At 44.7% G+C, this 27,604-nt stretch overlaps 1 protein-coding gene across 1 annotated transcript in view; it reads left to right on the plus strand.

Annotated features, from left to right (window-relative positions):
- The window catches only part of CACNA1I (calcium voltage-gated channel subunit alpha1 I), a 167,375-nt gene that overhangs the window by 68,278 nt on the left and 71,493 nt on the right, over positions 1-27,604 (plus strand). The window contains exons 2-4 of the mRNA XM_026065047.1: positions 3,717-3,828; positions 5,213-5,346; positions 24,220-24,317. Of these exons, the coding sequence (XP_025920832.1) occupies positions 3,717-3,828; positions 5,213-5,346; positions 24,220-24,317 (344 nt within the window). The remainder of the gene's footprint in view (positions 1-3,716; positions 3,829-5,212; positions 5,347-24,219; positions 24,318-27,604) is intronic.

The following is a 27,604-nucleotide window of genomic DNA, read 5'->3' on the forward strand; positions in this document are numbered from 1 at the left end:
GCAAACTTTCAGAGAGCCAGTAGCCGAAAAAAGGTGGGGGAGAAATTGAGTGCAGCCAGCCCTAGATTTTTAAGAAATGAGATTCAGGGCCTTCTGTGCCTCTCCCAAATTACAAGTTTTTAAAAACTGCTCGTGGCAGCTGGCTCAGGTCTCACACCTTGGCATCTCGCACCACCAGATGCCCAAAGACGACCTGCTGGGGTCCATGTCGCTTGGGAGGACACCTCTTCTTCATCAGGCTCTTTGGCGGCACCCAGCAGGGAAGCGAAAGTGGCAAAGTTAGCACAGGAATGTCCTGACCACCCACGCTTTACTGCTGACAAAGCACACGCACAAAGTAGAGAGCTATGCAAAATAAAGCTCTGAATTCAAGCCGGTTTCCCTGAATTCCCTGTGAATCCTCAGTCTGGTCGCAGCTGGATAGCACTCCCTGCCTCCAGGTCTCTCACGTGCTGTTGTCTGTCTATTTGCTGAAGAAACCCCCCTGCTTTTAAAACAATTTCTGCTCTTCCTTTTATACATACTTATTTCAGCCAGAGTTATTCTGAGCACAGGCTCTGTCCATACTTCTCCTTGCTGCCTTTTGCCAAGGGAGAGACACTTTTGCAGTCACTGAGCCAGCCCACACAGAAACCCTTTTTGCCCCTAGGAGAAATGTCATTCAGCACCAGTCGTGCCAGCTCAGCTTCTCCAGCACTGCCTTTCAATCAGCTGTCAAAACGCCTGTTACAAAATGGATGCTGCAAGCCACTAAGGAAATCGCAGGTGCACCCAAGAGCCAGGCTCAAATGAAAGTTTCAGTCCAATTTGGAGTTCACAGCCTGATGCCAAGCTGCCCCCAGCATCTCACCATGGGTGCCCGATGGGCAATAGGGCAGCAGGAGATGCTGCCTTATCTCCAAGTGGGCAGGGGAGCATGTGGCTTTCATGCACAGAATCAAGTGAAAAGGGCTTTCCCCCTGGCCTGCCCTCCCTGCCGTCCTTCTGGCAGCATGCAAATGGGGCTGGGGACAAAGGATTTCCAGCTCAGCCAGGCCCGGCAGCGGGAAGTTGTGGTGGTTTCTGGCCGACCTACTTGCTAGGTCAGGAGCAGTGGGGGTGACTCTGGAAATGGGGGGGTGAGAGACGGTGGAAAATGAGGGGGCAGTGGAGAGCATTAACTGAGAGAAACCAAGCCAAGAAGTGGATAAATGGAAAAAAGGGTGGAAGAGATGGGGAGGAACTGCTAACAGGGCTGAAAGAATTGTGGATGGGATAAAGGAAAAAGATGGTGTGCCTTTACAAAGGTAAAAAGAGATTAAGAAGAATACAAGAAAGACACAGATGTACCAGACCCTGTCCAGTGTAGAGTCATGAGGATGAATTAGGGTATTGGAGCATCTGACATATGGAGAGGGGCTGAGAGATTGTTTAGCCTTGAGATAAGAAGGCTCAGGGGATCTTATCAATGTGTATAAATACCTCATGGGGGCAGTAAAGAAGAGGGAACYAGACTCTTAGTGGTATCCAGTGACAGGACAAGAGGCAATGGGCACAAACTGCAGTACAGGGAAGTCCACTAAAACATTTAAAAAATCTTTTTTACTAAGAGGGTGGTCAAAAACTGGAACAAGTTGCCCAGAGAGGCTGTGGAGTCTGCATCCTTGAAGATGCTCAAAACCTGACTGGACATGGCCCTGAGCAACCCGCTCTGAGAAAAGGTTGACCTGCTCTGAGCAGGGGGGGTTGGAATAGATAATATCCAGAGGTGCTTTCCAATCTCAACCATGCTGTGATTCTGTGAGAAATGATGCAAAATAGTTTTTGAAACATCCAGAAGAAAACTGCAGTCTTACTGAAATCCCTGTGGGAGCCAGTGAAAACATCTTCAACTGCTCTCTTGGGCTTGAATCGGGTCATGAAAGAAGCATGTAGGAGATAGAAGGGTGGGAAATTGAAGTCACATCATACAGAGCTCTGAGGGCAAATCTTTTATTCATGCGCTTTGGGGTATTCCTCTCAGACAAAAGCCACTATTTGTTTTCAAAGCCAGCAGTACAGTAGTGTGCCTGCACTGTTAGGGAAGGGGACCATGGCTAGAGGGGGCTAGGGTGGGCTCCATGAGCCTTACTTTGTACAGCACTTGGGATTAACTTTGTGTGCGATAGCAATAACATGTTCTTGAAATCACCTCATAGCATGATTGGCACAGTACAGTCAATGCCTTGCTCTTGTCTGATTTTACAACTGAAGGTAGCTCTCTGAAAGCCAGGTGGGAGAGAAGAGAAGGAATTAATAATCTTCTAGATCAGACTGTGCAGGTTAGTCATGAATCACTGTCAGATAATAAACAAGGAAGAGTTGCACAGAACAAACCATGGATTTTCGAGTGTCTTTCACAAGTGACCAGAGATACAGGCCACCATTTTGGATTCAATTCTGTAAGGAGTGAAAATTGGTGCACACAGYGGGTTGTTTTTTCAGTAGATAATTTTTCAGCTCAATTAGTTTAAAAAAAAAGTATAAACTTTGTCTGAAATCCAAAAATGGAAGTGTGGTGAGGTGTGTTAAAATATACAAGAGTGGTGGGTCTATCCCAGGTTGGAGATCCATTCTCATTAGATCTACATCACTGCTTTGCAATGCTAATGGTGGAAAGAAACCACAGAAACATGTGCCCACTTTTAGAATGAGAACACTGTAAATGAGTGCTTGGATAAGTGAGAATCAGATCCTAAGACTCCTTCATTGGAAAGAGGGGTGGTAAAGAAGAGGCAGATGGAGGTCTGCAAAGACTGTGAAGGGCATAGAGAAGGCCACTGAAATACCCCATTTTTACCCTCTTCTATAATATATAAATGGAGTGGCACTTGATGAAATTAAAAGGCAATAAATTAAATAGGAGGAAACACTTTTTAATGTAAAGTATAATTAGCCAATGTAGCTCATGGCTGCTGACTATTACTGAAGCAGATATTTTAGTCAGATTCTAAACAAAGGTTTCAAATGAATAAGCAAAGCATCTGCGGGGACACCACTGTAGTTGAGAAAACGATTATAAGGGCTATCAATCCTCATGCTTTAGGGCATAAGCAGATCACCAGCTGGGGTCAGAAACACAATTTCCCCCCATGGTTGCTGAATAACTTAATTAGGCACATTGTGAGGTTTTATCCAGCACGGGCTACTGCTGGAAGCAGAATAGCAGATTAGATGGACCATTGACCTGCTCCAGTATGGCAACTCTTTATCTCCAAGTCCCTCTCAGAAAGGAAGAGGGAGATTTTTAGCCTTATGTCGTACCTCTTCCCAGAAGGGCTATAGTCACTACGCTCACATGGGGATCCGCCTGTCCATTTCATTGTGTTCAGTAAAGCCTTTTCCTAAATCCCAGAGATCTCTGCTGCATTTGATTATAGGACACCATGGAAAGTCTCTTCCCACTGTATTTGTAAGATTCAGTAAACTAGTGAGGGAGGGGTGCAATCAGTGTGTGTTTAACTACAGCAATGATTGCATGGGTACCTTAGGCCTTTGTGTTACCTTTACTTTCCCCTTCTCAAATGAGTCTTGGCTTAATCAAGGAATAGAGTAGTGAGGAACAGAGGGGGGGAAGTGTAATAAATCAGCCAACCAGTGATTATTTCCCTTAATCTTTCTATTTTGTCATTCCAAGTCTAAAGCAAGCTTATCTCAGGCATGATGCTTTTGTGAAATTTTCCTTGACTCTTTTCTACCTGGTTTGAGTGTGTCAGCATGATGGTGATTTTGCTAAACTGTGTTACCCTGGGGATGTACCAACCATGTGAGGATATGGACTGCCTTTCCGACAGGTGTAAAATCTTGCAGGTAAGCAGACTTCATTCCTGTCATGATGGTGGCTCAGTCCAAGTTGCAAATGCCTGTTTTCCTTCTGTATGTGGTCAGCATCTTCCCAGAAAGGTTGGCAAGAACATCCCCAGCAGCAAACTGCCTTGTCTTAAAATGGCAAGCRTTTGCTTTGAGGAGTGGAATAAGGAGAGAGAAAGATAATGAATAAAGTCTATTTGTGGCCAGGTAATATAGAACATGTTGCTGACCTTCCTGATCCTATGCATAACCAGAGTCTTCCTAACACAGACAGCTGCAAGACACACAGCTCAGAGATATCTAGGGAGAAATAAGTAAGGTTATAGCTCCTGGGCAGGAGAGAACAGCAGCCCCCAGTGGCTTTGCYGCTCCCCTGATAAGCAAGGGTGCTACTGAGTCTGTGGATCATGTGGCATGCAAGACACTCAAAGAAAGAAGAACCAACAGGCCCACCAAGATGGTCCATGGGCACATCCAGCCCATTAATGCACCAGCTATGCTTGCTGCTTCCACAAAAAGAAGGCCACAGTAAAGATTGTMATTTGTAGCATTACCAAGGTGTGCTCCGCAAGCTGTGTGTGAAGCCACATTACTATCTATCTCAACTGTGCCATTGGTAGAGAGGTAGTGAGGGCTCCTTCCTGAGAGGCCTGGAAGGATTGTGTCTTCCTGGCCAGGTTCAGATCTGCTGGTGCTGAGCCAAGACCTCCTTTCAATCCTGTGTAAGCAGATGCTGAGTCTAAATCAATTACTACACCCCTGGAAGAAAAAGCAAAAGCCCTGGCTTACTTGGTTCTTTTCACCGTTTTCCCCTGTGGAGTTCAGATTTTCCCAGTTGCCCTTGTGCCTGTGTAGCTGTTCTTTTGGCCACATGAAGTAGTCACCATGTAGAAGCTGTACTTGAACCCCTGGTAAGGTGCACACAACTCAGCAGTCTCACAGGTTGGCCACTCTATCTGCAGAGAGTTCTCAGCCCCGCCAATTCTTCTCGGTCCACCTGGACTTGCAAGCCACCACATCCCTGGTTGTGCACATTATTCATTATGTGCACATTCCCCCATTACTAATCTTCTCTGTCCACGTCTCTCAGCTCCCTCCATCTGTGCCCATTTATGCTAATGCAGGGCTGCAACAGGGTTCTGCATGTCCATAGGGAAACTGGAATGCTGGGACAGCAGAGCTTGCAGAGACAGAGGTCATGGCAGTGAGCAGCAGGGAGTTGTGATGCCAGGGCTGCATGGAAGAAACTTGTCCAGCCTCTCTTCAGCCTTGTCCATGATTCATTTTCAGGAGCACTAAAATTCGTACTTATCTCACATTCTGCATTTTGAAGTGCGAAGCTAAGAATGCATGTTAAACTTGTTCTTGGTTTTCTGTTTGGCAGGTATTTGACGATTTCATCTTCATCTTCTTTGCCATGGAAATGGTGTTAAAGATGGTGGCCCTGGGGATCTTTGGCAAGAAATGTTACCTTGGAGATACCTGGAATCGCCTCGATTTCTTCATTGTCATGGCTGGGTAGGTTAAAAGTTTGGGGGTTTCTTTGTTCTGTGTTTTTTGGAGTCTTGCATGGAACCAAAAAAATCCCCATCTGAGGAGTACACAAAGGTTAGCAGCAACTACAGATGTGTTTCCTTAAACATACTGAGAAGGGTTAAGCAAATACTGATGGAAGGTCAGAGTAAACCTGCACAAAGCCAATGAAGCTACTCTTGATTTGCTGTGGTGTAACTGAGGGGAAGGTTTAAACTCCGATGCTGCTCCAGTTAGTTCTGCAGAACTGGAGTCAGCCATGTGCTGAGGTTAGCAGTCTGGAGAGAAACCAGCAGATAAGGTAGCCTAGCTCCTGGCTGATGTGAATTACTGTAGCTCACACAACTAAAGGAGAGGGTGTTAATTTGCACCAGCTGAAGAGCTAGCCCAGAAACTTTTTTCTTTTTATAAATGACTGAGTGGAAGTGTTATAACTTTCACCTGAATCAAGCCAACATCTCTGTTTCCAGCAGCAGTGTTTTAAAGATAGGAATGTTATTTTTGCTACTCTGGGCTTTTGTCTTTGTGTTGCATCGGCCTCACCCACAGTACCTTTGGGACAAGTTGACATTTGAGTGTTTTTTGCAACAAAGTTGCTATGGTGAAGCTCTGATTTCCACTCTGAGTGTTTGAAGTGGAAAGCCTACCAGAATTTGCCTATTTGAATCACAGAAAAATGTCCTTCTGTGCTACTAGTAAGCATGTGCTTTTGGGGATTTCTCCATTTCAATTAGATTGCCTTATGATATAGCAAGGAAAAAAATGTCAAGGAGAAAAAAATATATAACATTGCTGTTCTCATAACAAACAAGAGTGAACATCTCCTTTTTGGAGAGAAACCCTCATTCCCCTCTTCCTTCTGGCAAGGAATTATCAGCTTTCGCTGTCACTTGGAAGTCAGTGTATCACTGACTGAGCCAGAAGTGAATTCAAGCTTACTTTGTAGAGCTTTTCCCTGAGGTGGATAACAGCGCTGTCTTGCACATTTGTTTTTGACATGGTTCTTCTATAGCAAGACTTGAAAGTCAGTCCCTCTGGAGGGGTGTATAACTGTTTCCTTCTGGGGGAGCTGGGACTTTCAAACTCAGTTCAGTTGTGGTATAAGGTTGAAGGTTGCTTTTTGGACATGAGCTGGCTTGTACATGAATGGAGGACAGAGAGATGAAAACTATAGCTTTTTCTAAATGAAGGAAGTGTGTGAGATGGGAGGACCTCTTTTGTGGCTGAGCCTGCTGTGATTAGCATGTGATTTTAAATGGACGCACAGTATAGGGAGTGTGAGTTCATCAGGGAAGATTTAGTTAAAGCACCTGATGCTCAGTGTTAAGAAACACTAGATCATTGCTGTCACGCTATGAAGGTTCGATAGCAATGACTGAGACAGTAACGTAATAAAAAAAAATATGTTTATTTCCTCACGCAAGCTCTTGGATTAGTAACATCCATTAAAATAATGCGATTACTAACTTAGAAGGGATAACCCAAAACCGTCGATTACTGATTTAGAAAGGATAACCCCAAACTGTCAGTTACTGTGCTATTAATTGGAAACACTGCTTATCCCTACCTGAAAGCTTTCTTGTTCACTYTCATAGTGAGAGGACTCTCAACCTCCAGGAGTTACCTTAACCCAGCGTCCCAGGAAAAGGGAAGGGGGGATATTCATGGGTCCAGCCGGAGAGGATGATCAGGTCATGTTCCCGTCCCTGCTCAAACTCTCCTAGCTCCCAAGTCTCTTTTTATATGGCTGGGGCTCTGGACAAACACTGCTTTTGCTGACTTTTGCGAGTTTCACAATCACAGGACTGTTTGTTTGTCTGCTTGGAAAGACCCTGTTAGTGAGGCAAGACCACAATAGCTCTGTATTGTTTCTTCCCTCCCTGGGGGTCCATGCAGATTCCAGGTGGCAGACTTCTTCAGTCTTGTTAATTCTTCTATTCCACAGCCTTGCGCATATCAGTCCTTGCGCATATCGGTTGGCAGACTTCTTTAGTTCTGTTAACTCTTCTGTTCAATAGCTTTGCACCTATCAGTTCTTGCGCAGATCAATTGGCAACCTTCTTCAGTCCTGTTAACTCTTCGCTGGCTTGTCAATTGCATATTGTATTCTGAACTCCCGGCTGCAAAAAAGTGTTGGTGCAGGGAAAATGAGGCCCTACCCTGACAGCCTTGGGGAAGGAAAGGGAAGAACAGATGTGTTTGAAAGGGGAACCTCGGTACACCGTGCTCCTCTGTGTGTGTGATGTGCTATGGTATGCTGAGTGGGGGCAAGATGGGTGCAGGAAAGCCCGGGCATTACTGTGGGGTCAAAGGCTGGGGGACTGTGGGGGGAGCATCTTGCTCTGGCTGGTGCACATGCAACATAGTATGTGAATGGTGTTACCTGGGGAGATGGCGAGGTCAGTAGAACAATGCTAAATGAAAGAGGGTGAACTCAACTGCTTGTTCTGTGCAGAAAATGAGTGAAATCTGTACTGCCCAAATTAGAAGCGAGTAAACCCCATTTATATATGTTTCTCTCTGCTGCCATTGCTGGGACAAATTCTAGAGCAGGGGAAGTCTTTTGTGCATCTGATACCAGGGCAAGAGAAGAAGCTCATCTCTGAACTCCTTTTATTGCTAAGGAGACTTAGAATCAACTCCATAAAATAATCACTGTGGAGTATTTTTCATTTCAGATCCATAACTGAAAGAAATTTGTTTCCTGATTTCTATACAATTGTCCTCATGAGATGTCAGGCTGAAATGATAGTAATCTCATTAGAATATCTGATCTCAAAAGACTTCTCCTGCTAAAGAAAGATTTTTCCATTTAGTTATATAGAACTAATGACTATATAATGTATTTCGAGTTATAAAAGCTTGTGGTTATTAATTCATTATTCTTTGAAATTCATTARAATTGTCTGCACTGTTTAAATCAAATCCAAGCACAGGCTCAAAATTGCCCTTACATACAGACCATAGGCTTTTATTTGACCTCAAATTCAAGCCCTGAGCTTTATCCTTATTGGTCACACTCCCAAATCATGGCTTCAGCTTCTCTGGGTCTAAATGCTGCCTTAGCCTTCTGACTGATGGAGAACATCCTTCATTAGGTCTACCCTGTTTTCTCCATGTTGATGAATTAGATCCTGATTAGAGTAAAATCAGTTCTCTCCAAGGGCCTTCTCCTTTTCACAGTCCTAGACTCTCACTGGCTTCAAGGTGGTCATAAATTTGGCTCTCAAGAAAATGGCTATGATGTTGGAAGGTGAAGCAGTACCTAGAAGTCATGCAGTTTCTCTCAAATTAAAAAAAAAGACTATACTTCCCAGCCCCTTCTCTCCCCTCCCCATTCYCAAATAAATTCAGAAGCAGCACTCCAAGCCTGGCAGCAAAGGTGGAAGAATACCCTATAGCCTGGAAAAGCAAAGTGCACCAAGGGACTGTTCTGTTGGGTGTTCTGGTTTGCTGAGATACCTCCATCTGGCTTTCTGTCTGACAGCATGTTTTATCAAACAGCATAATGATTATTTGCTGCTATTGCCCCAGATGATGTTTTGGTTACATAAACCATGTATTCAGGCATTCATTTGTAGTTTTCTCCTCACTTCCTTCAAAAGCCAGAAGCTATAGTTTTAGTTAGCTGAATTCCCTTGTGTGCCCCTGCCCTGCTTGCCCCTGCCCCCCACGCAACCCAGCAGCTCAAGGAGGAAGACTCCATTGTCACTAAAAATGTTCAGTTTCCATGGCAATAGGAGCTGACATCACCAGAACTTTCTCCCCTCTCGCACACTCCCTCTCCCAACCATCTTCAATACATTTATTCAGAAAGGATTAGAAAAAACAAAACAACAACAGTCCTAAGTTAACGTTCTTCATTGCTCCCCTTGGAGCTCCTAAAACTGAGCCAAGTAATTTGAGTTGAAGAATGCCTAAAAGTGACAGCCTACTATGTTTTAAAAGCCGAGAGAATGCGAGCAACGAAAATCACGTTGGAAACTTAGGCCAGTGTCTCTACATGCATGAATTTAGGAGAAGAGTCACCTATCTCTGGGCTAACACTCATCAGCTTTTCCAGTCAGGCAGCTCTCCATCAACAAAGAGTGAGGTATTTTTCCTGTCCTCACTACCGTGTGCATCTGTTGTGTTCACATGTGGTTAGAGATGATGCCACTGTCCCTCAGGAGGGGAGATGTCCCTTTACATGACTTTGTCCTGAGGGTCTCAGTACAAGGAGTAAATTCATACAACCTGCCTTGCCTTGGGGGCATTAATCCCTCAGAGGGGGTGCTCGTTATGCCTCTCTTGAGCTAAGTGCCATAACTAGCTATCTGCAGTGGAGATTATGTCTGCCTCTGCCTACTTCTGCGGCGTCCGCACAACACATCCCAGTATAGAATATACTCCTGTAAATACGTAGGTAGGTTAAGGAAGAGAGGGCTTCACTATTTGTCCAGAGGAGTGATTGAGATCACAAGCTCGTGCCCAGAAAATGTCCAAAACCTTTCCTTAATTCCTCCTTGGAGTCTAGTGGCTGAGGACAGTCTGGTACATCTTTCAGAAAATGTCCCATATTTCCCTCCCTCCATTATCAATCTTCAGTTTGCTGCATAGATCTCAAACTTTCATCAAATCACATCCTAACCTTGCTTTTGATAAGACAATTGACATGACTCGTGTAGTTTTGCATTTTAAGATATGTTTGCTGTATTTTAACAGTTTTTAAAAGTGGTAGACACCAGAACAGGACACAGTATTCCATGTCGTCACTTCTGTGCCTTATACACTCGTAATACAGTCTCTCTATTCCATCCTAAAATTTCCCCGTTTCTACAGCCAAGGATTGCAGTAGCCTATATAATGACAGCATCTGACTGTCAATTCATTCAGCTGCTTTCTCCAATGACTCCAAGTTTATTTGGTTGGTTGGTTGGGTTTTTCTTCCCCTCTCACTCTCCTCTTCTGAAGAGAGTAAATCTCTTCCTGTTAGTAGGGACAGCAATCTTTGTTCCCAGATGTATGGTTTACATTTGTTTATACTGAAATACATATTACTTGCATTTCCAAAGCAGTTCATACTGTTCTATACTGATGACTTATCCTCTTCATTTCTTTTCTGTTCTCCCAAAATATGCATCAACTGCAAAATCCATCAGTGATTTTTTTTCTTAAATATTTTCTGCCAGGTTGTGATAAATAAATAAAGAACAGAGAGGCAAGAATTGTGCATTACAGAAGTACATCTGCTTGCAAATGATTCCCCATTTACTGTTACATGTGAGGCTTACTACTTAGCCAGTTTTTCTCCAGCTAATGTATGTCATGATGATTTCGTATCATTCTAGTCATATCAACATAATTGCTTGTGTGAACCAGACTTGTAATCTCATAAGAAATTATAGCACATTAGTTTGATGATGTCTATTTTTCCTTAAACTTGTGTTGGTTATGTTTAATTTTGTTATCCACCATTAATCTGTAATCTATCAAAGCCACGTACTGGCGATTTCATTACTGAACTGTGATCAACGTCTGTCCAGTCAGTCTAAATATTCTGATCGCTATGTTTTTAAAGTACTGGCACAGCATCAGAATTTCTCCAACCCTTGGATGTTTTCCCAGTCTTCTGAGACTAATCAAAAATCATCAGTACTGGTCCAGATCTTGTTTGGTCATCTCCTTTAAAACTCTTGGACGTAGATTTTCCAGACCTGCTTACCTTAGCATATCCTTATTTTGGTAGGTACAGCTTAAAATACTCAATCACGATTGGAATTGAAAACAGCTTATTATCATTTACAGTATGAATGCATTATCTGACCTTCCCCAAAGAACTGAGTTTGTTCTAGTTGTTTTTTGCCTTTTTACACTGTTCATGTTAATTTTATTCTCTTGTTCTGTGACTGATCTGTACCATTTCATGTGTCCATTTGATTCCCTTACAAATTTTCTAGAATTTCTGTCTTCTAACAAGCTTCCCCTCTCTCACATTTGTTTTATTTCTGCCTTCAGTTTTCCTTATGGTATACTCTCTTTTTAACCAGTTCAGCTTTCTTTTCTCAATTATGGCTTCTTTGATGCCTGATATATATTGTTAAACCCTACTTGATTATCATTCACAGTTTATGAATTAAATTCTTTATCCTGACTGGGTTGATGCACAGCTGTTTCTGCGTGTTTTCAGCCTCATGAATATGGCCTTTCTAATCCATCATATATATCTATTACTGTTGATGACCTTATTTGCTTTGTATATAACACATGTGATCAAGACATGTAATCAAGCAGTCTCAGCTTTAAGTTCTATGATTCCCCCCCCCMMAAAAAAAAAGCTTAATAGAGAATCTCTGTATCTTAGACTCTTAAGTGCAATATTCTTTGACTTATAAAACTCATCATTTTAAATGCTGGGAAATTGCAAGGCAATTCAGGTGCCAACACATGTTGTCCAAATTCAATTTTTGCAGGAGGGATAATGGGAGTTGTTTTTCTATGAGTTATGGATCAATACCAATAGAGGCAGTCAGCCAGTTTTCTAGTGTGATTTGGGCATACCTAATGAATATAGTCACATTCACAGGATAATTCAGGTTGGAAAAGACCTTGTGAGGTCTTCAGTCCAATCGTTGGCTCAAGGGAGAGGGTCAACAGCGAACTCAGGTTAGGTTGCTCAGGGTTGTACAGTTGGTTCTTGAAAATCTCCAAGGATGGAGACTGAACCGTCTCTCTAGGCTTAACTACTGTGTACACAGTCTGAACTGTCCTTGTTTGGCTGCATGCCTGTTGTTTCTTGTCCCCCACTGTGAAGAGCCTGGCTCCATCTTCTTCCTGACCTCCTTGTAGCTACTGCGGGCAGCTGTTAGGTGCCCCTGAAGGCATCTCTTCTTCAGGCTGAAGAAGCCCTGGTCCCTCAGCCTCTCCTCACAGGGCAGATGCTCCGGCCCCCTGAGCATCTTGGTGGCCCTCTGCTGACCTCACTCCAGTTCATCAACAGCTTTCTTGTACTGGGGGCCCAAAACTGAATGAGCTATTCTAGATGGGGTCTAATAAGTGCAGAGTAAAGGGAATAATCACTGCCCTCATCTACTGGCTGCATTCCTGTTGATGCAGTCCGAAATGCCATTGGCCTGCCTCGCTGCAAGGGCACCCTGCAGACCCATGTATAGCCGACTGCCCCCCCAGGACCCCAGGTCCTTTTCAGCAGAGCCACTACCCATCCAGTACAGATACAAGATGTCAGTCCAGCCCAGGTGCAGGACTTTACACTTCTCTTTGTTGAATTTCATGAGGCTTCTGTCAGCCCAGTACTCTACCCAGAGGAATTCTCTACTTCATATGGCAGAAAATGAATCCATAAGTATTCATTTCCAAATTGTCACTGATTTCGTGCTAGAGAATGCCATTTTTGACAAAGAGTGCTACTCCCCCTTCCTTTCTGTCCACTTGAGCCTCCCTAGCTAAGCTAAAATCATTGATTTTAATATTCCTTTCATGCAGATCTTCCCACCAGGCTTTCCTAATGCCATTTAGGCTGTTTATGCTCATAAAATGAACAATTCCTATCCTCTTTATTGCTTAAGCCCCTGGCATTGGTGTATAGATGATGCAATTTTTCTCCTCTTTACATCTTTTAGTGCCTTGATTGGTTTCGTTCTTGACATGGAGACTCTGTGAGGATTAACTTTTTTCCTATTTTCATCATTTTCCCCCTTTGGTATTTCATTTAACGATCTCCTAACTGGTCTGGCTGTCAGTACCCTAAAAAATAATTCCTCTTCTAATTAAATGGTGGTTAATGTTTATACTTTCTCTGAAGGTAATCCAGTACTCTGTAAAATGAAAGTCTCCTGTCCTGTGAGACTTGCCAAGTCAGTGATTCTTTACCACATGCCTCCATCTTCTCCTTTGCCTTTTGGCCAGGATGGGGCACCAAGGAGATCAGTTGGATATTTCTTCTCCACCTCCATCAGAAATTGTCTATAACCTGTGAAATATCATGATAAGAAAAACAGAAAATTCCAAAATGCATCATCCTGTGGAATATTGTTCTGGAAGTCTGGAAACCTTTCCAAATTTGCCTTTATGTCTCCTGTTTCAGTTATAGTATGGCATCACAACTGTCCTGATATCTTCATTTCCCTTCCAAAGCATCCTTTCCATTCTGCTTGGTAATACAGCTTTTGGAGAGTGTTTTCTGGCATCTTTAAACAGCCGGAGATCCCTTATCAGGCATGCCTGATAGCCCCTTAGATTGAGCAGAAMATTTCTCCTAGTTCTCTGTGCCTTTTGGCTCCTACATCTTCTGAAATGCTGCTTTCTGCAGCTTCCACACTGGGAGCTTGGAAAGTATTGTTCTCTATTAGCTGACATGTGAAGGGGGGGTTGTTTGTTTGTTTTCTTTTTTCTTTAGGGCCTCACCTTGCTGGTAGTTATCTACCGTCCTTGATTTCAGCATCCCCTAATTTCTTAGCTATTGCTTCCATTTTTCCATAAACCTGTAATGATGATGCTTCCTGACTCCATCTCCAAGCTCTTTTCAAGCATGTCCTGGTCAGGGCAGTGCAGCATCAGCACTTGAACAGTGCCCCTTTCCTTTCAGGAAAGCCACCAATTTATGGTCCAAGTTTATCCCACTGCATTTCCACTCAGGGGCTGGCAGCTCTCCGAAGGACTACAGAGATCAGCCCCCTTCTCAAATGCCTGCCCATCCCTGTGAAACAAAATTGGCACGACTCTTCCACACCAGCTGGAGACTGGCAGGGCTGGTCTGCAGTTGCTGTGCATCGGTCCCGTACCCACCATCCTGTCCTGCGCAGTGGCAGGGGTGACGTGGCAGATAAAAAGGGCATTCAGGGCAAAAGGCAGGAGAGATGCTGCTCAGCCTGAAACGCTGATAGGTCTTAATCTTGGAAGACAGGAAAGTCTGTTGCCGATCTTTCGTTTTCTCTTTGTTTTTAATTAACTATGGTCCTTCAGGGACCTGGCCAGAATTTGCATAGTTATGACTTTAAAATCTCAGACCATTAAATACTTACTAGCAGCAGTGTAAACAGCCAACTACTCAGAAAATCTTTGTTGACTGGTCTTTGATGCCAAATTAAAGTTTCTATAAAATTATGACAAATGAAAGAAAACTGTAATAAATACAGCAATTAGGTGTTTCAAGCAATGATCAGATAAAGATGGAATGCAGCAAGCAGCAGGCTAAATAGCATCTTAACCAAAGACAGAAATATCAGAATCACAGACCTCACCCCCCACACACACTTTTTCCTCCTTAATGATACTAATTATTTCATTTAGTTTCTCCTAGTAAAACTACCCATAGATGTGCAACATATTGAAATGAAAGGAGTCATCAAAATGAAATGAATCACACAAGAGAAGAATCAAAACAAGAAGGCAGTGGTACCCTGCATGTGTTGTGTGTGGTTTTCTATTATTGCCTCTAATTTTTTGCCACTCTAAAAGCTAATTCCCTACCACATGAATTCTTAGCTTTACTAAAAAGAAAAACTGAAAAAAATCATTTTATAAGAAAAAGAAATTTTCCCTTTCAGAGTTAAGAGCTCTCCTTAGAGTAGGATGAGTTTCATGACTTTACAAAGATCTGAAATTCCCTAATATTTCAAGAATAAGGTCACTGTGCCTAAGACTGTTATTTCTAAGGACTGTGGCTATGCTGCCTCCTTCTCTCTGCCAGGACTGAACGGGAATGACCAGGCTGCCACTGCCCAGTCAGAGCTCTGAAAAGGGGCATTAGCCAGGGYGATCCAAGCCATAGACCCTGAACTGCACCCAGCCTTGGGGCTGYGTGCACCCAGGGCCAACTGCTGCCACACGCAGCAGAGGCTGGGGCGAGGGGCAGCCTCCTCTGCAAGGGCATGGCTGGACACTTAGGAATGTAGTCGCTGCCMCTGGTGGGGATGGAGCAAATTTCTCCTTCACCCTTGCAGGTGGGGTAATAAGGTGAGACTCCTATATGATCCTGAAAGCAGGTTGCAGAGCACAAAAATGGGACTGTGTGCTGGGAATCGCCCTGGCCTTTGCCAGCAGGCTTGCAGGACCAAGCTGCAGAGCCTTTTTTCTAAGCAATGAAATACAGATGTAGGAGCTTATTTTCAGATTCCTGGTTTTCAAAAATGAGGCCCTGCAGTCCCATCTTCAGATGTCTGAGCTTGGCCAGTCCCTCTGGCCTTCTCTTCACAGGGTGAAAACCTGCTTATGTCTTTTTGTATCATGTCTCTGAGACTGTTAAGAAACTCTGACGTTTTCTCTTAGCGCACAGTTTGGAGAGAAGTCTGGATGTTCAGGGGTGTGAAGTAATCACATTGCAGGCAGCAAGGGACTGGTTTCACAGACTCTGGAAGCTTTCTGCAAGCTTCTGCTTGGAGAGAAATTAAAAGAAAAAAAAAGTTATTCTGTACTGGAGGGGGCATTTGCAGGTTATTTTTTTTAAGAATTCTATGCCTCATAGCCCTGGAGCTGAATGTGTAATTAGTAATTAATTTATCACTTCCAGAAGAAATGTCTTACTTTTTACTAACAGAGTTACAGCTGCTTTAATTTTTTTTTTTATGGGAGAGGAGAGGAAGTAAAAAAAATAAAAAACCCTTGCCAGTAAAACAAGGACTGCAAAAATTACATCTATCTTCCAGCTTTTATGTCAGCAGAGAGTTGTTTTTTTCACAGTGTGATGAGCTCTAACTCTAAAAGAGATAAACAGGACTACTTAGCTGAGTACACTGTGGTTTGCAGAGCAATTTAGAGGCCCACTGTGTAACGTCTGGCCACATCTCATATGATATTATTCCATCGTTTCTACAGTAGGTGTTGAAAGGAGTTCGGCTCATCTATTTAGGGTGCATTTTCAGGCCTTGTCCCGGAGGCACCAAACTGTGCGAAATGTGTGCAGATGCCTGTGTAACTGGCTCTTCAAGTATTTTTGTAGTGAAGCAAAGTTCTCTGGTGTTTGCAGAGAGCCAAAGCAGGTTCAGTGCTGGAGGCAGCCTGGCAGCCATATGCCTCCTGCAACTAGGAGCAACCTATGTCCATCTTGCAAAAGAGCAGGCCCCCAAAATTAGTCAAGTAAGAGCTAGAGCAGCCAAGAAGACGACATTTTTAAACATGAGACCAGAGGTGTCTGCAGTCCTGTTTGACTGGGGGGCTTGTGCGCTTAGCAGACCCCATTCTAGCGGTGCCCGTTGCTGGCTGAAGCCCCTGTCCATTCCTAACGCTGGTAAAGTTTGTGCCCTCCTGCAGCTGCGAGCAAATGAAGAAGACAGGAATGTGCCACAATGCAATCCTCTAAGCAGGAAAAAGGGAATAGCTACAGAGAGTTTTTAATTTCTGCCATAGCCCCAGGGACCTTCAGTGAGAAATGAGGGTGCTGCTTCAGCTGTAGAGCAAAAATGCTGGCATGATGCAGAAATCTTAAAAGTTAGTCATGGCCTCAGAGCCCTACTGGCTGATAAACAGCCTGTTTATGTGTGCTGCATGTTGTATGCTTCACTGGTATGTGTGTGGCCTGTAGCTGCAAGCTCAGGTTGAAAGCAGTTGCCCTCTTATCTCCTGCAGTGTCTGGGCAGGCCTCGTCAAAGTTTCCCATCTCCGCTTCTGAGGTCTCCAAATCGGTTTGCAAGAGATTGGATTCATCCATTAACAGCACCCGGCTGCTTGCAGGTCTCATTGCATATAAGCTAGGGTACATCTAGCCTTAATGAGGGCTGACAGGAGGTGTCCTTAATGGCACATGCCACCTGCTTTAGTAGTTTAGCTGTGTGCTTGTTCTCCTGCCTCCTTGTTTTGCTCCAGTGCTGATGGCCCAGCTAACCAGGCAGTGGCGAGTGCCAGTAAGTGGATTTTGCTGCCTGGCCTCCTTTCTTGCATGCCCCAAATACAGCTAAGAGAGCCCCTGGGGGCACCTGGCCAGCCCCAATACCCACATCCCCTGGCCGCAGCTACTTGTCTCTGGCCACGGAGAGCCAGGATTGGGTGGATCTAGCAACGCAGAAGCTTTTTAATTTACTTTAATCAGAAGGGCTCGCTAATGTAAATCAAGAGGGGAGATGTGGGACCCTAAGGGGACATTCTGCAGGGAGATGACTAGCTTTGCTCCATCTGTGCACTGCAGCCGTGGTCTTTGAAGCCAGAGCAAGGGGTGTCCAAAGGCAGTTAGCTCTTCCTCTGTTCCTAGTGTGTACTACAGAGGTGAGAATATTTAGGGGTAAATCTGTCTCTCTCCTCCCCCATCCCCTCACCCCACAAGCTGCAGATGGGAGATTTGAGAAGTGAAATCCCACACCTCTGTGTGGGCTTATATGTGGGGGGCACATGGGTAAGTGAAGCTAGATCAGCTCCAACTTCTGACGCTGAAATGTGAAGTAAAAATTCAGACAGGAAGAACTGGCAGTCTTAGTGTGTTATGTTTTCCCTGTGATCTTTATGCTCTAGGTCTTCCAAAGAGATAAAACCTCAGTACATGGAATTTGATGACCAGATCGGAGACTAAGGACAGAAAGGCATACTCTTGTACACAGCAAATGTTTACTAAATCACATCTTTATAGTATGACTACACGTCAGGTTTAGATTCCTGACACAGCTAGGAAGCTGAAGGAATTTAGAGTGGAGAACAACCAAGCAATCTTCTGCCTCAGTCATTCCAGATGCTTACAGATCCAAGGACTGGATAACAAAAGTCCCCAAGCAGGAAAAAGCTCCACTTTGTACTGAGATGCACTGTAAGCCTGAAATTACAGCTAGGAAGTCACAATCATGAAGTTTCTGGCTTCAGTGCCAGACCCAAATGTATTTGACAAAGAAATATGAATTGATTAGACTGTAGTTAATTAGATTTCAATTGAAAACTCCTATCAGGTAAGGGGAATTAGACAGCTTTTGAATTTAACAAAAACATATTGTCTTTGTGTCATAAGAAAAATACTGCCTCAGTATTTTTCATGGATGCTTACAGAATACATTTTAAATATTAATTTTGGGGAGCTAATTTTCAGCAAATAGTTCAGGGACTAAGATTAGGAAAATTGATAATTATTTAATAAAGGTATAAGAAGATGTAAATAGAGAGGGGAAAATGATAATGTTTGAACTGTTTTAATCATGGATGACATTGAATGTAATTGTGGGGAAGCTGTTAGCCAAACACTGCATGAGTACATATCTTGGGTTATGCATATGGCAAGATAAAATCTGAATTTTCTGGACTACTTGCATGGCTTTCTTATTCTTGCTGCATCTATTTTAAATTGTCTTAGTTCTTATTCCTTCAGCTTCTTTCCATGTCTTCATCATGTAACTATTTCATGCTTATTTTTACGTCCCTTTTGTATCCATTCTGCGTGTGCTTTGCGTTTAAGGAATGGTGTGAGTCATTTGCACGGGAGAGGAAAATCGAAAAGATAGCCATCTCACAGCTCCTGTTGGCAAGCCTGCTCTTCCTTGCCTGGCACATGGTCAGCTTGGCCCAGCACTTCTGCTACTGTTGGGCAATGAGCATCACTGCTGCTGGAGAAGTGGGGAGTGCCCAGAGAGATTCAAGCCCACTCGCCAGCTAATGGGTGCAGAGGAGAAAAAGCAGTGCCAAGCAGTAGCTGACAGAGCTGTGGTTCAGAGCTCGTGATCAGCATGGGCTCACGGTGCTGGCAGTGTGCATGACCCCTTGTTGCTGTATGCTTGCTCTCTGCTCCAGTGGTTTGGCATGGGATGGAGGTGCTCTTGGTGCCTCCTCAACAAGGTTAATGTGCTAACAGATTGCAGGCATTTGTTCTGCATGCTAGCAAGGCCTCTTCTCTGTTAAACTCGAGGCCTCTTGTGTGTTCAGCTAAGCAGGCTTGCCAGGGCATAGGGTAATGCTTACCAACAAGGCAGAGAAAGCAGGAGGAGGAAGCAGGAGGAAAGAGATCGGTGGGGAAAGGGACAAAAGGAATAAAGAGGAAGATGGAAGAGGAAAGAAAGAACTTGGAATGGAACTAAAGGAAATGAAAGTAAGTAGAGGAAGAAGAAGAGGGAAAGGCAAGTGGCAAAGGGAGAAATGGAGAGCCAGAAGGATTAAAAGAAGAAGTGGAAGTGTTGCAAACAGGCATGAGACAGAGGGATTGAGAGACAGCTGGGGTAGGAAAGGGGAGAGAAGCCTTGAAAGTGTGGAGAGAGGCAGAGCCTGAGGGGAGAGCAGGAGAGCCACAGGCAGCCAGATACCTTGGGGGTCTGTGGACCAAGGGCCTTGCTGGTTTTGACAGATGAAGCACACCAGGCAAAACCTGTCTGTCTCCTCACACCACCTCTTCCCTCTTCTGTTTTGACTCTCTGCTGCCCCCTTTGCTGCTTGCAATGAGTAACGGGCCCTTCCTGGGGATTCAGAGCCTCCAGCTGCACTGAGCCCTGCCAATTACTGCTGTCCCCTGACAAGTTGCTTTGGCCCCTCTGTGGACTGGAAGCCGGCCTCGGCACGGGGTGGAACTCATGTGGTCCCCTGAGTAGGGCTTTAGCTGCTTCCCCTCTTCATCCAGGCATTCCCTGCTAGCCACTCCCAGTCCTCCCCATTTCTCCAGGATGGACCCCCCCCATGCAGCTGGTGGCCCTGTGCCATTTCCCACTGTGGCAGCGTTCCCATCATACATCAGCCTTGAGCAGGGATGGCTGATGCGTCTATCTCCTTTCCTTCCAGAAGAGTTTCTCACAGAAAGTTTTGAAAAAGAAAATCTCTACTGAGGGAAGAAGAATTACTGAGTAAATTCAATTATCTTGACAGCTCAGTGCTCAAATTCCTTCACAGATCAGGAGTTTCTCTCTGATTTAGTGTAGTTTCAGCTTCCTAACCTGTCCCTGCACTCACCCACCCACAACAGAGGCCACATAATACTTCAGCAGTGCCAGACACGAGCTGCCATCTCCACAGGGAAAGATGCATCCCCCACTGCCCTGTCAAGGTGAGGGGAAAGGACAGCTCACATTCATCACTGCGTTTTTTTTTTTCCACATCCTAAGCTTTGTCTGACCACCTCTGGAGCTTAAAGAAACCAAGGTCTTTATAAACAAAAATAACTAAAGTAGTCAAGAGAGAGGGGAGTATTAGAGAAGCTAAATCAGAACATGGGGGACACCCTTACTGCATTGGGCCACTATGGAGCAAGGACTAGGAGCCTGGAGAGCTCTTGAGATTTAACAAGGAGGTAACCATTTTGGACTACAGCAGAATCCCTGAGAAAACCCACTTCATTAGGGCAAGGAGGCAACATTTGGATTCATCTGTTTTCCCTGTACAGATATTTTTTCATTGTTTGTTTATAATTGTTAGAGTTTCATGTTATCCCTGTCACTACCAGCTTATCTTCATACGGATATGCTACCCTTGTGCAAAGAGAAGTGTCAGTGCAAGCCAATCCTAGAACTATCATAGGAATTAATAGGCGAGGATGAGAGGCCCTAATGAAAAATTGCAATGGAACTGTGTTGGAGTTGTTTTGAATATAATATATGTGGCTCCAACAGGCATAACTAAGCCGGAGGGATTTAAACATCCTGGATATGTCTCTGTTACTACAGCCAGACCAGGAGGTCTCAGGAAGAAACGAAGGCAGAATGGGTCTGTTAAACGAGCCAAAGTCCTGGGGCCTGCTAGGGCTGAGCTCATTTTTGTTAGAAGTTACTCTCTGAAAAATTTAACAGCTGCCCTTTCCTGACCCATCCTTGGGAACAGCCTGCTGTTTTTGTTGGCAGAGCGATTGACTGTTCTGAGGGTTTTCTAGCTGAACTGGAATATATTGTAGCAAATCCACAGCCACCGAGGGCTCCAGGATGCTGACTTTCTGGCTGCCTGGAAGTGCGCAGTTGCAGCTACGGTACCGTTCTGATTGTCTTGTTCCAAAAGCACCGGTACTCACTGCTCTGACCACTATTACTTTTCTAGTGACACAGGGAACATGGCACATAGGTGACAAGCTCATTCCATCTAGTAGAGGGCAGCAGCATGCACCTGATTAAGGATTCTCCCACTGTAATAAGGACTACATGGTTGTAGCCACAAGAGGATAAAAACGAAAAGGCTGGTAAATGCAGGTTCTATCTTTAAACAACTTTTACATGACCAAGTCTAATAAAAGATATCACTTCTGTCTACCGATTTCATCTTGATGCTAGCCCTTTGCTGCTCCCCTGTGCTCATTTGCTGTGAGGGTCACAGTGTTCTTCAGGACCTTTCATTTGGTCACTTGCTGTTGAGCAAAGACCACTTTTTAAAGGTAGATGTACCCCACATATACCTCCCCCTATAATGGACTGCAGTGCAGAGACTCCTTCAGTCAAGAAGCTGCCTCCATGTGGCTGCCTCTTTGCTGTGAAAAGGTGTTAGCTCAACTCCTGGAAGCAGTACAGCCAGGGCCATACAGTGTTTTGCGCATGATTGTAGGTCCAGCCTTTCAGCAAGTCTATCAAATTCTGGAGCAACATCACTCTGATGAGGTAGTCTTGCTTTGTGCTCCTGGAGTGAGGTTGATCAGTACTCATGCAAAGGCCCAATGCTCACTGCACCATGCAGTTATGTCCTTTGTGATGCCCTTTAGTCAAGCCTGTGTGTTGTATATCACTGTGTATTCTTCTTCCTTTCATACCCACTTTCCAATTTCAGCTGATCAAATCCCAAGCCCCTGTCTATCACTAATGCTTTCCATATATATGTATTATATATGTATTGCTACTGGGTTTGGCTTTTTTTTTTCCAGTTGCATCTTTTTTTTTCCCAGTATGAATATTTTGATTATCTGCATGAAATCCCTCCTCTCTCCCTCTGCATTCAGTGTATGTGGAACTGACAGTTCTAGGGAGGTAAATGAATGCCACTGCATTTCAGGGAAAGAATTATTTCATGCAATTACCCTAAAAGTGTATGAAAGAACAGAGTGAAAGGAATGAGAGAGAGAAAGAAAGAGAGCATGAGAGAATAATCACAACACTTCGACAGGTTTACCCTATTGTGTTTGAAAATCTATCACTGTGACAAGTCCCTTTTGTGAAAGGTGTTGACAGATAACTAGACATTTGCTCTTCATGGTCCTTTTGAGTGAAGAGGGTGATCAAAGGAAGGATCAGTCCATTGGTGCAGTATCTGTAAACGATATAGGAGTCAGAGTACCTGGAAAGACTGGGAGAAAGTCATTTTGTATTTGATTAAACAGGGAGGTCAGTGCTTGTGAGAGGAGGGGAACAGACAGCCCCAGACACAGAGGGTCACATCCACGTAAGCTAGTTCCACTCAAGTCCTATCCCCRACATTTCTTATGAACTGACTCTATTCTGTTTCCCACTCAACATCTCACTTAGGCCCTCTGATTCTCCCTTCAGTAGTGCCTGGGCAGAAGGATTTGGGTGGGCTTTAGACTACTAGACTATTGACTTGCAGGTCTTTCTATAGAAAGTGTAATGTTTTTGGTTTGGGAAGGGGTGCAGTAGTACAAGGCTGTGTCTCCTGACTTCTTCCATCTCTTGTGTATCATGAAAGGCCAAGAAAAGAGGGCTTTCTATAGCTCTATTATTCATATCTGGGGAAAGATTCAGCAGAGACAGTTTCTGTTCCTGACTCTGCTGCTGTTGCACTTGGCAACTTTGTCACCCTCTTGATCCCCTCTGCCCATCAGGTTTCCGCCAAGGGAAACTGGTGACAACAAACCATGTCTTCCCTGAGGTATCATGCATCTATGTTCACTATAGTGTGCAAAATACTTTGAGATACTCAGGTGGAAGTTGCTGGCCAGGGTAAATGGTTATTATAATCCAGCTTCTCCCAGTGCTTTCCAAGAGGTAGGCAAGTTTCCTGAATGTTTGCCTCACTGAGTGAGGAGAGCATTGAGCAAAGGGATACTGGGACAGGTCACCTCTTTACCTGCGCCTACCTCTCTTTCAGCAATTGCATTACTCATAGCTACTTGCATCTTGAGGTTATTTGGGGAGCATGCTGTTGGGTTAGAAAAGAAAAAAAATTAGGATTTTCCCCTTTAGGTTGGTGTCACAAAGGAATGATTTACAGCTATGGGAGAAGCTTTCCCATGTAGCTGAGGCAGCCGAAGAAGTTGCTGATTTAAGCAGACAATTTGCTTCTACATGAAATAAAACAGGTTAACTTAAGCCACCTTCAGGGACCTCATCCTGCAATGCAGGAATGTCTACAGCACAGGGACCACCTTGCTGTGCTGCAGTCTTGTGGTGGGGAGTACGTGGGATGAACAGGTACACTCAGTAAAATGAGCTAGTGTAGCCCGCCCTCCTCCCGGCCTAGTGGGAAACATCTAGCTCATGTGTTTGACCTTGTCAGGAAGGTCTCCTCAACTATGCTTTCTTTGTGCAACTCATTCCCCTTGTGACAGTCACGACAGATAAGTGCCAGGTCAGGGTTATCACAGACTCATATGACACACTGTCACTGCTCTCTGCCTTGTTTTCATCCCACGGGCAGGCTGTGTGTTCTGCCCTGGGGAGCTGTGGACTCGAATTCTGCTCCTGCGAGGCTCCAGGAGACTTCAGCTTTGCTCTTAGAGCTCCCAAAGACTCAAACTTCATCCTCATGATTTCCAGAAACCCTTCAATGAAGAAATAACAGTTCTGTGACTTGCACAGCTGGGTGATGTTCACTATTGCTGTTCCACCAGCCTAAAAGAGGCACATCAGCACCTGACAAGTGCACCAGAGGTCCATCTGTGCCTCTTGTTTTTAACACCCTTCCCACCCCCAACCCCAGATCATAAGAAAGACTTACAGAGTGGCACAGAGGTTTAGCAACCCACTGACTGTGGGAACAGACCTACTGTATATCTCAAGCCAGATTTTGGATTGTTTTAAACTCTGTCTCTTCTTCCTTTTGCAGTATGGTGGAGTATTCCTTGGATCTCCAGAATATCAACTTGTCTGCAATCCGTACTGTCCGTGTCCTGAGACCCCTGAAAGCTATCAATCGTGTGCCTAGTAAGTTATTCTTCCCTCTCACACAGTGTCTGGTTCATGTGGAGTTTCTTGGGCTGTTTTCTTTTATCAGTTGCTCTGCACTGTTTTTTCCTGGATGAGGTCTCTCTGCTCTTGCATTCTGCCCTTGATTCCTAGAGAAGGGTGTTGACCATTCAGCCAATAAAATGTGTCGGTAGGCTCCTGTATGAGGATATTCCCCAGTGTGAAGTGCCTATGTCTGGCTCAAAATCCTTGAAAACAGTTTTGGGATACTATGCTCAGGGCAGTGGGGAGGATGGGGCACAGACTCCTCCATCTCATAGCCACAGGAACCATTCTTTGACCCCACCAGAATCCCAGAAAATTGCCCACTTGGGTTGTGGGGAATATGTGATTGCTAAGGTGGTATGTGGTATTGTTTTCCAGGTTGGGTTCAGCGCAAAATACATGGAGGCTACTGCATGGTGGTGTAGGCTTTTCCTATCATGAGGTCAAGAGGTATTGTTGTATGGGCAGGAAAGCTACAGTTCCCCAGCATATCTGCCCTGGTCATCCTTCATGCAAAGCCATGCTGATGGCTCAGGAGTGGAAGTCGAGAAATGTGCAGTAAAGGAAAAGGCATTTTCTCGCTCTTACTGAAGGATTTGGCAGATGTGAGAATGCCTGAAGCCTCAAAAGGGGAGGTGTATGAGGCTGTGGAGAGGGGTAAGCTGGTGGAAGTGGGGAGAGTTGTTTTCCTCAGGCTTTCACAGAGTCTTCCAGGTTCTCTTATAGGAAAATTTTTCAGGTCGTTACTGCTCAGGGACATGTGACACTGCCTATGTTTTCTCTTCTCACCCTATGCTTTGTACTCTCTCTTTTGTACTGACTTCCCCCCCCACCCCCATGAGTTGGTGTGTGTATATTAGCTAGGCTGAGCATGCTGCTGGGCATCAGCCTGGTGGGGCTGAGTGTGAGCCTGGATGTGTCAGCAGCATAATGGCTCCTCACCAGCAGTTCAGGTCTGGGATGCAGACCCCAGCTCAGGTCTGAATGCAAATCAAGCAAGGTGCTGTAGCCTGGGAGTATGTGCCATAGTCCAGGTGCATGTGTCACACACATGCACTACTCCCATTCATTCTGTACTGGTGGCCACAGGGTCAGGCACCCTGGACTTCCACAGCCTTCACTTCTTCCCTTGCCAGGGGCTAGGAACAAGACCAGCTCTCTGCTGTGCTTTGCAATTTTATCAGTGCTGAACTCAGTTTCTTCCCTTCCTCTGCCTCTTGTCTTTCTCAAGTCAGTATTGCTAGTCCTGCAACCCTTGAGCAAGTAAACAAGCATTGCCATTGTTATTTAACTGCAGGAAATATCAATAGTGATGGCTCAGGCTTCACAGTGTTTATAATCAGGCAGATGGAATTGGACCATCAGGCAAGCTGCGTGCCATTGAGGTCTGGGGGTTGCAAGAGCAGTGAACTTGGTCCGCAATGTCACTCTGATGTTTCTGGTTATTCCCTGTTCAAAGACAGCAGCTACCACTTGCAGCCTTGYAAAACTTTCAGTGTTTCTTTTGTAAATTTTTCTTTCTCACGGAATGGCAGGAAGTCTCTTTGCTCTTCCCCATAATCTCCCTAATCAGGCTGTCTGCAGTGGCTAAGACCTTGTTAGAGCTCTCCTAATCCTTCTCTCAAGCTCAGATGTTCCCTTTTCTTCTCTAGATCTGAGGAAGTTTGCACAGTTGACCTCCCAACCTACACTATGTTTTTGCTTGCACCAAAGTCACTTGCATGATACCACCCATTTCTTGAACATACTGTGGAAAAAGATTGTAGGATCTGTGGTTCCATGCATGGCAAAGCCCTTCTAGGTCTTGTCCCTCTTTCTGGGTGCATTTTTATCTCTGGGTAGTATCTAGGGATGGAGAATGCTGAAAGGTATGAACAGGGTATTGAGGCATAGTCATGTGTGCCCAGTGTGGCAGGAAGGGGCCAGGCAGAGAAGCAGTTGGTTTGGGGACTAACTGTATACCCAGGCCTTTAACAGGTCTGTCGTGGAGGTGATAAACATGACAGGCAGGAATGGCCTTTCGGCTATTGACTGTTGGCAGAACAACTGCCCCAGACTATGACTTGCTCTCTGCCCCTTCTCTCTGCCCCCATGAAGGGAGGCGGCTGGAAGCAAGCCATGGCTGGTGCTGTGGGCACACAGCCACAGCTGGGGGCCACCTTGTCTAGAAGCTGCCTGTGAGATGAGGGGGATGTCCCTGAGCCCATGCATAGCCTGCTTGCCACTTTTGGAAAGCGTCCAGCCAGCTGCATAAGGGAAGCATTGTTCTTCTGGGACAGGAGCTGGGCAAGGGGAGGGGAAAAGGCTGGGGCACGCAGCTGTGGCAGAAAGTTATACAGCCCCCTTTCCTCTCCACTTCATAAGGACTCCCGTGAGTCTGTACTCAAAGACCACTCCGAGGCTGACCTCTATTATCAAAATAGACTTAGCCTTTATGATGAGTGGGAACATCTTCAATGATACCCAATTAACTCCTGCAGACACCTGCCAAAGACATGCTAATTACTGGACACCAGCAGTCAGGAGTGAAGCTTGACTGACAAAAAGTCAAGGCCTTGTTTCTTTCTTATTTATAGCCAGGAACAGCAGGAGTCACTCCAATATTCACAGAAATAACCCTTGGGAAGGAGTGGTCTAAGCAAGATGAGAATCAGCCCACTAGAGACTCACTCTGTAGATGCCGAGACCCCCAGGAAGCTTTCAATCATCTAACCTGACCTCTGTATAGCAAAACCTGTTGAATTTCACCTGATTGTCCCTGCCCATGAAGTTGTCTGTCTGTTCCTTTTGTCAATATAAAACTCCACCTGTATGAAACCAATGCTGTTTTAATTTCCACTCTGTGGTTAAATCTTTGTCTATCTTTCTCACTACATAAATCTGTGGTTATAGGCAGAGAACTTTTTGGTAGAGAGACATCCTGTTATTAATGAAAAAAAAAAACAGATTTCCTGGGAGAAGAAGCACTGACTTATGGGTTGAAAACTGGCTAAGAGGCTGTAAACAAAGGCTTGTGATAAATGGGAGTGTGTTGTATTGAAGGAAGGTGCCTAGTGGGGTACAGCAAACAAATTAATAGGACCTTTGGCYGCAAATCTTTTTTTAATGTCTTTTTAAGTTCTTCATTACTGAATTGAAGCAAGAGCAAAGTCTATTAAGGAGATTTGCAGATGATACCAAACTGGAGGACTTGCAGGTGCTAGCAAAGAAAGAGGGAAATAACAGGAGATAGAGGGAGACTGAGGCCTTGGTGGAAGCCT

This window comes from Apteryx rowi, unplaced genomic scaffold (genome assembly GCF_003343035.1).
Source record: "Apteryx rowi isolate R43461 unplaced genomic scaffold, aptRow1 scaffold_223, whole genome shotgun sequence".
In the NCBI taxonomy this organism is placed as follows: Eukaryota; Metazoa; Chordata; class Aves; order Apterygiformes; family Apterygidae; genus Apteryx; species Apteryx rowi.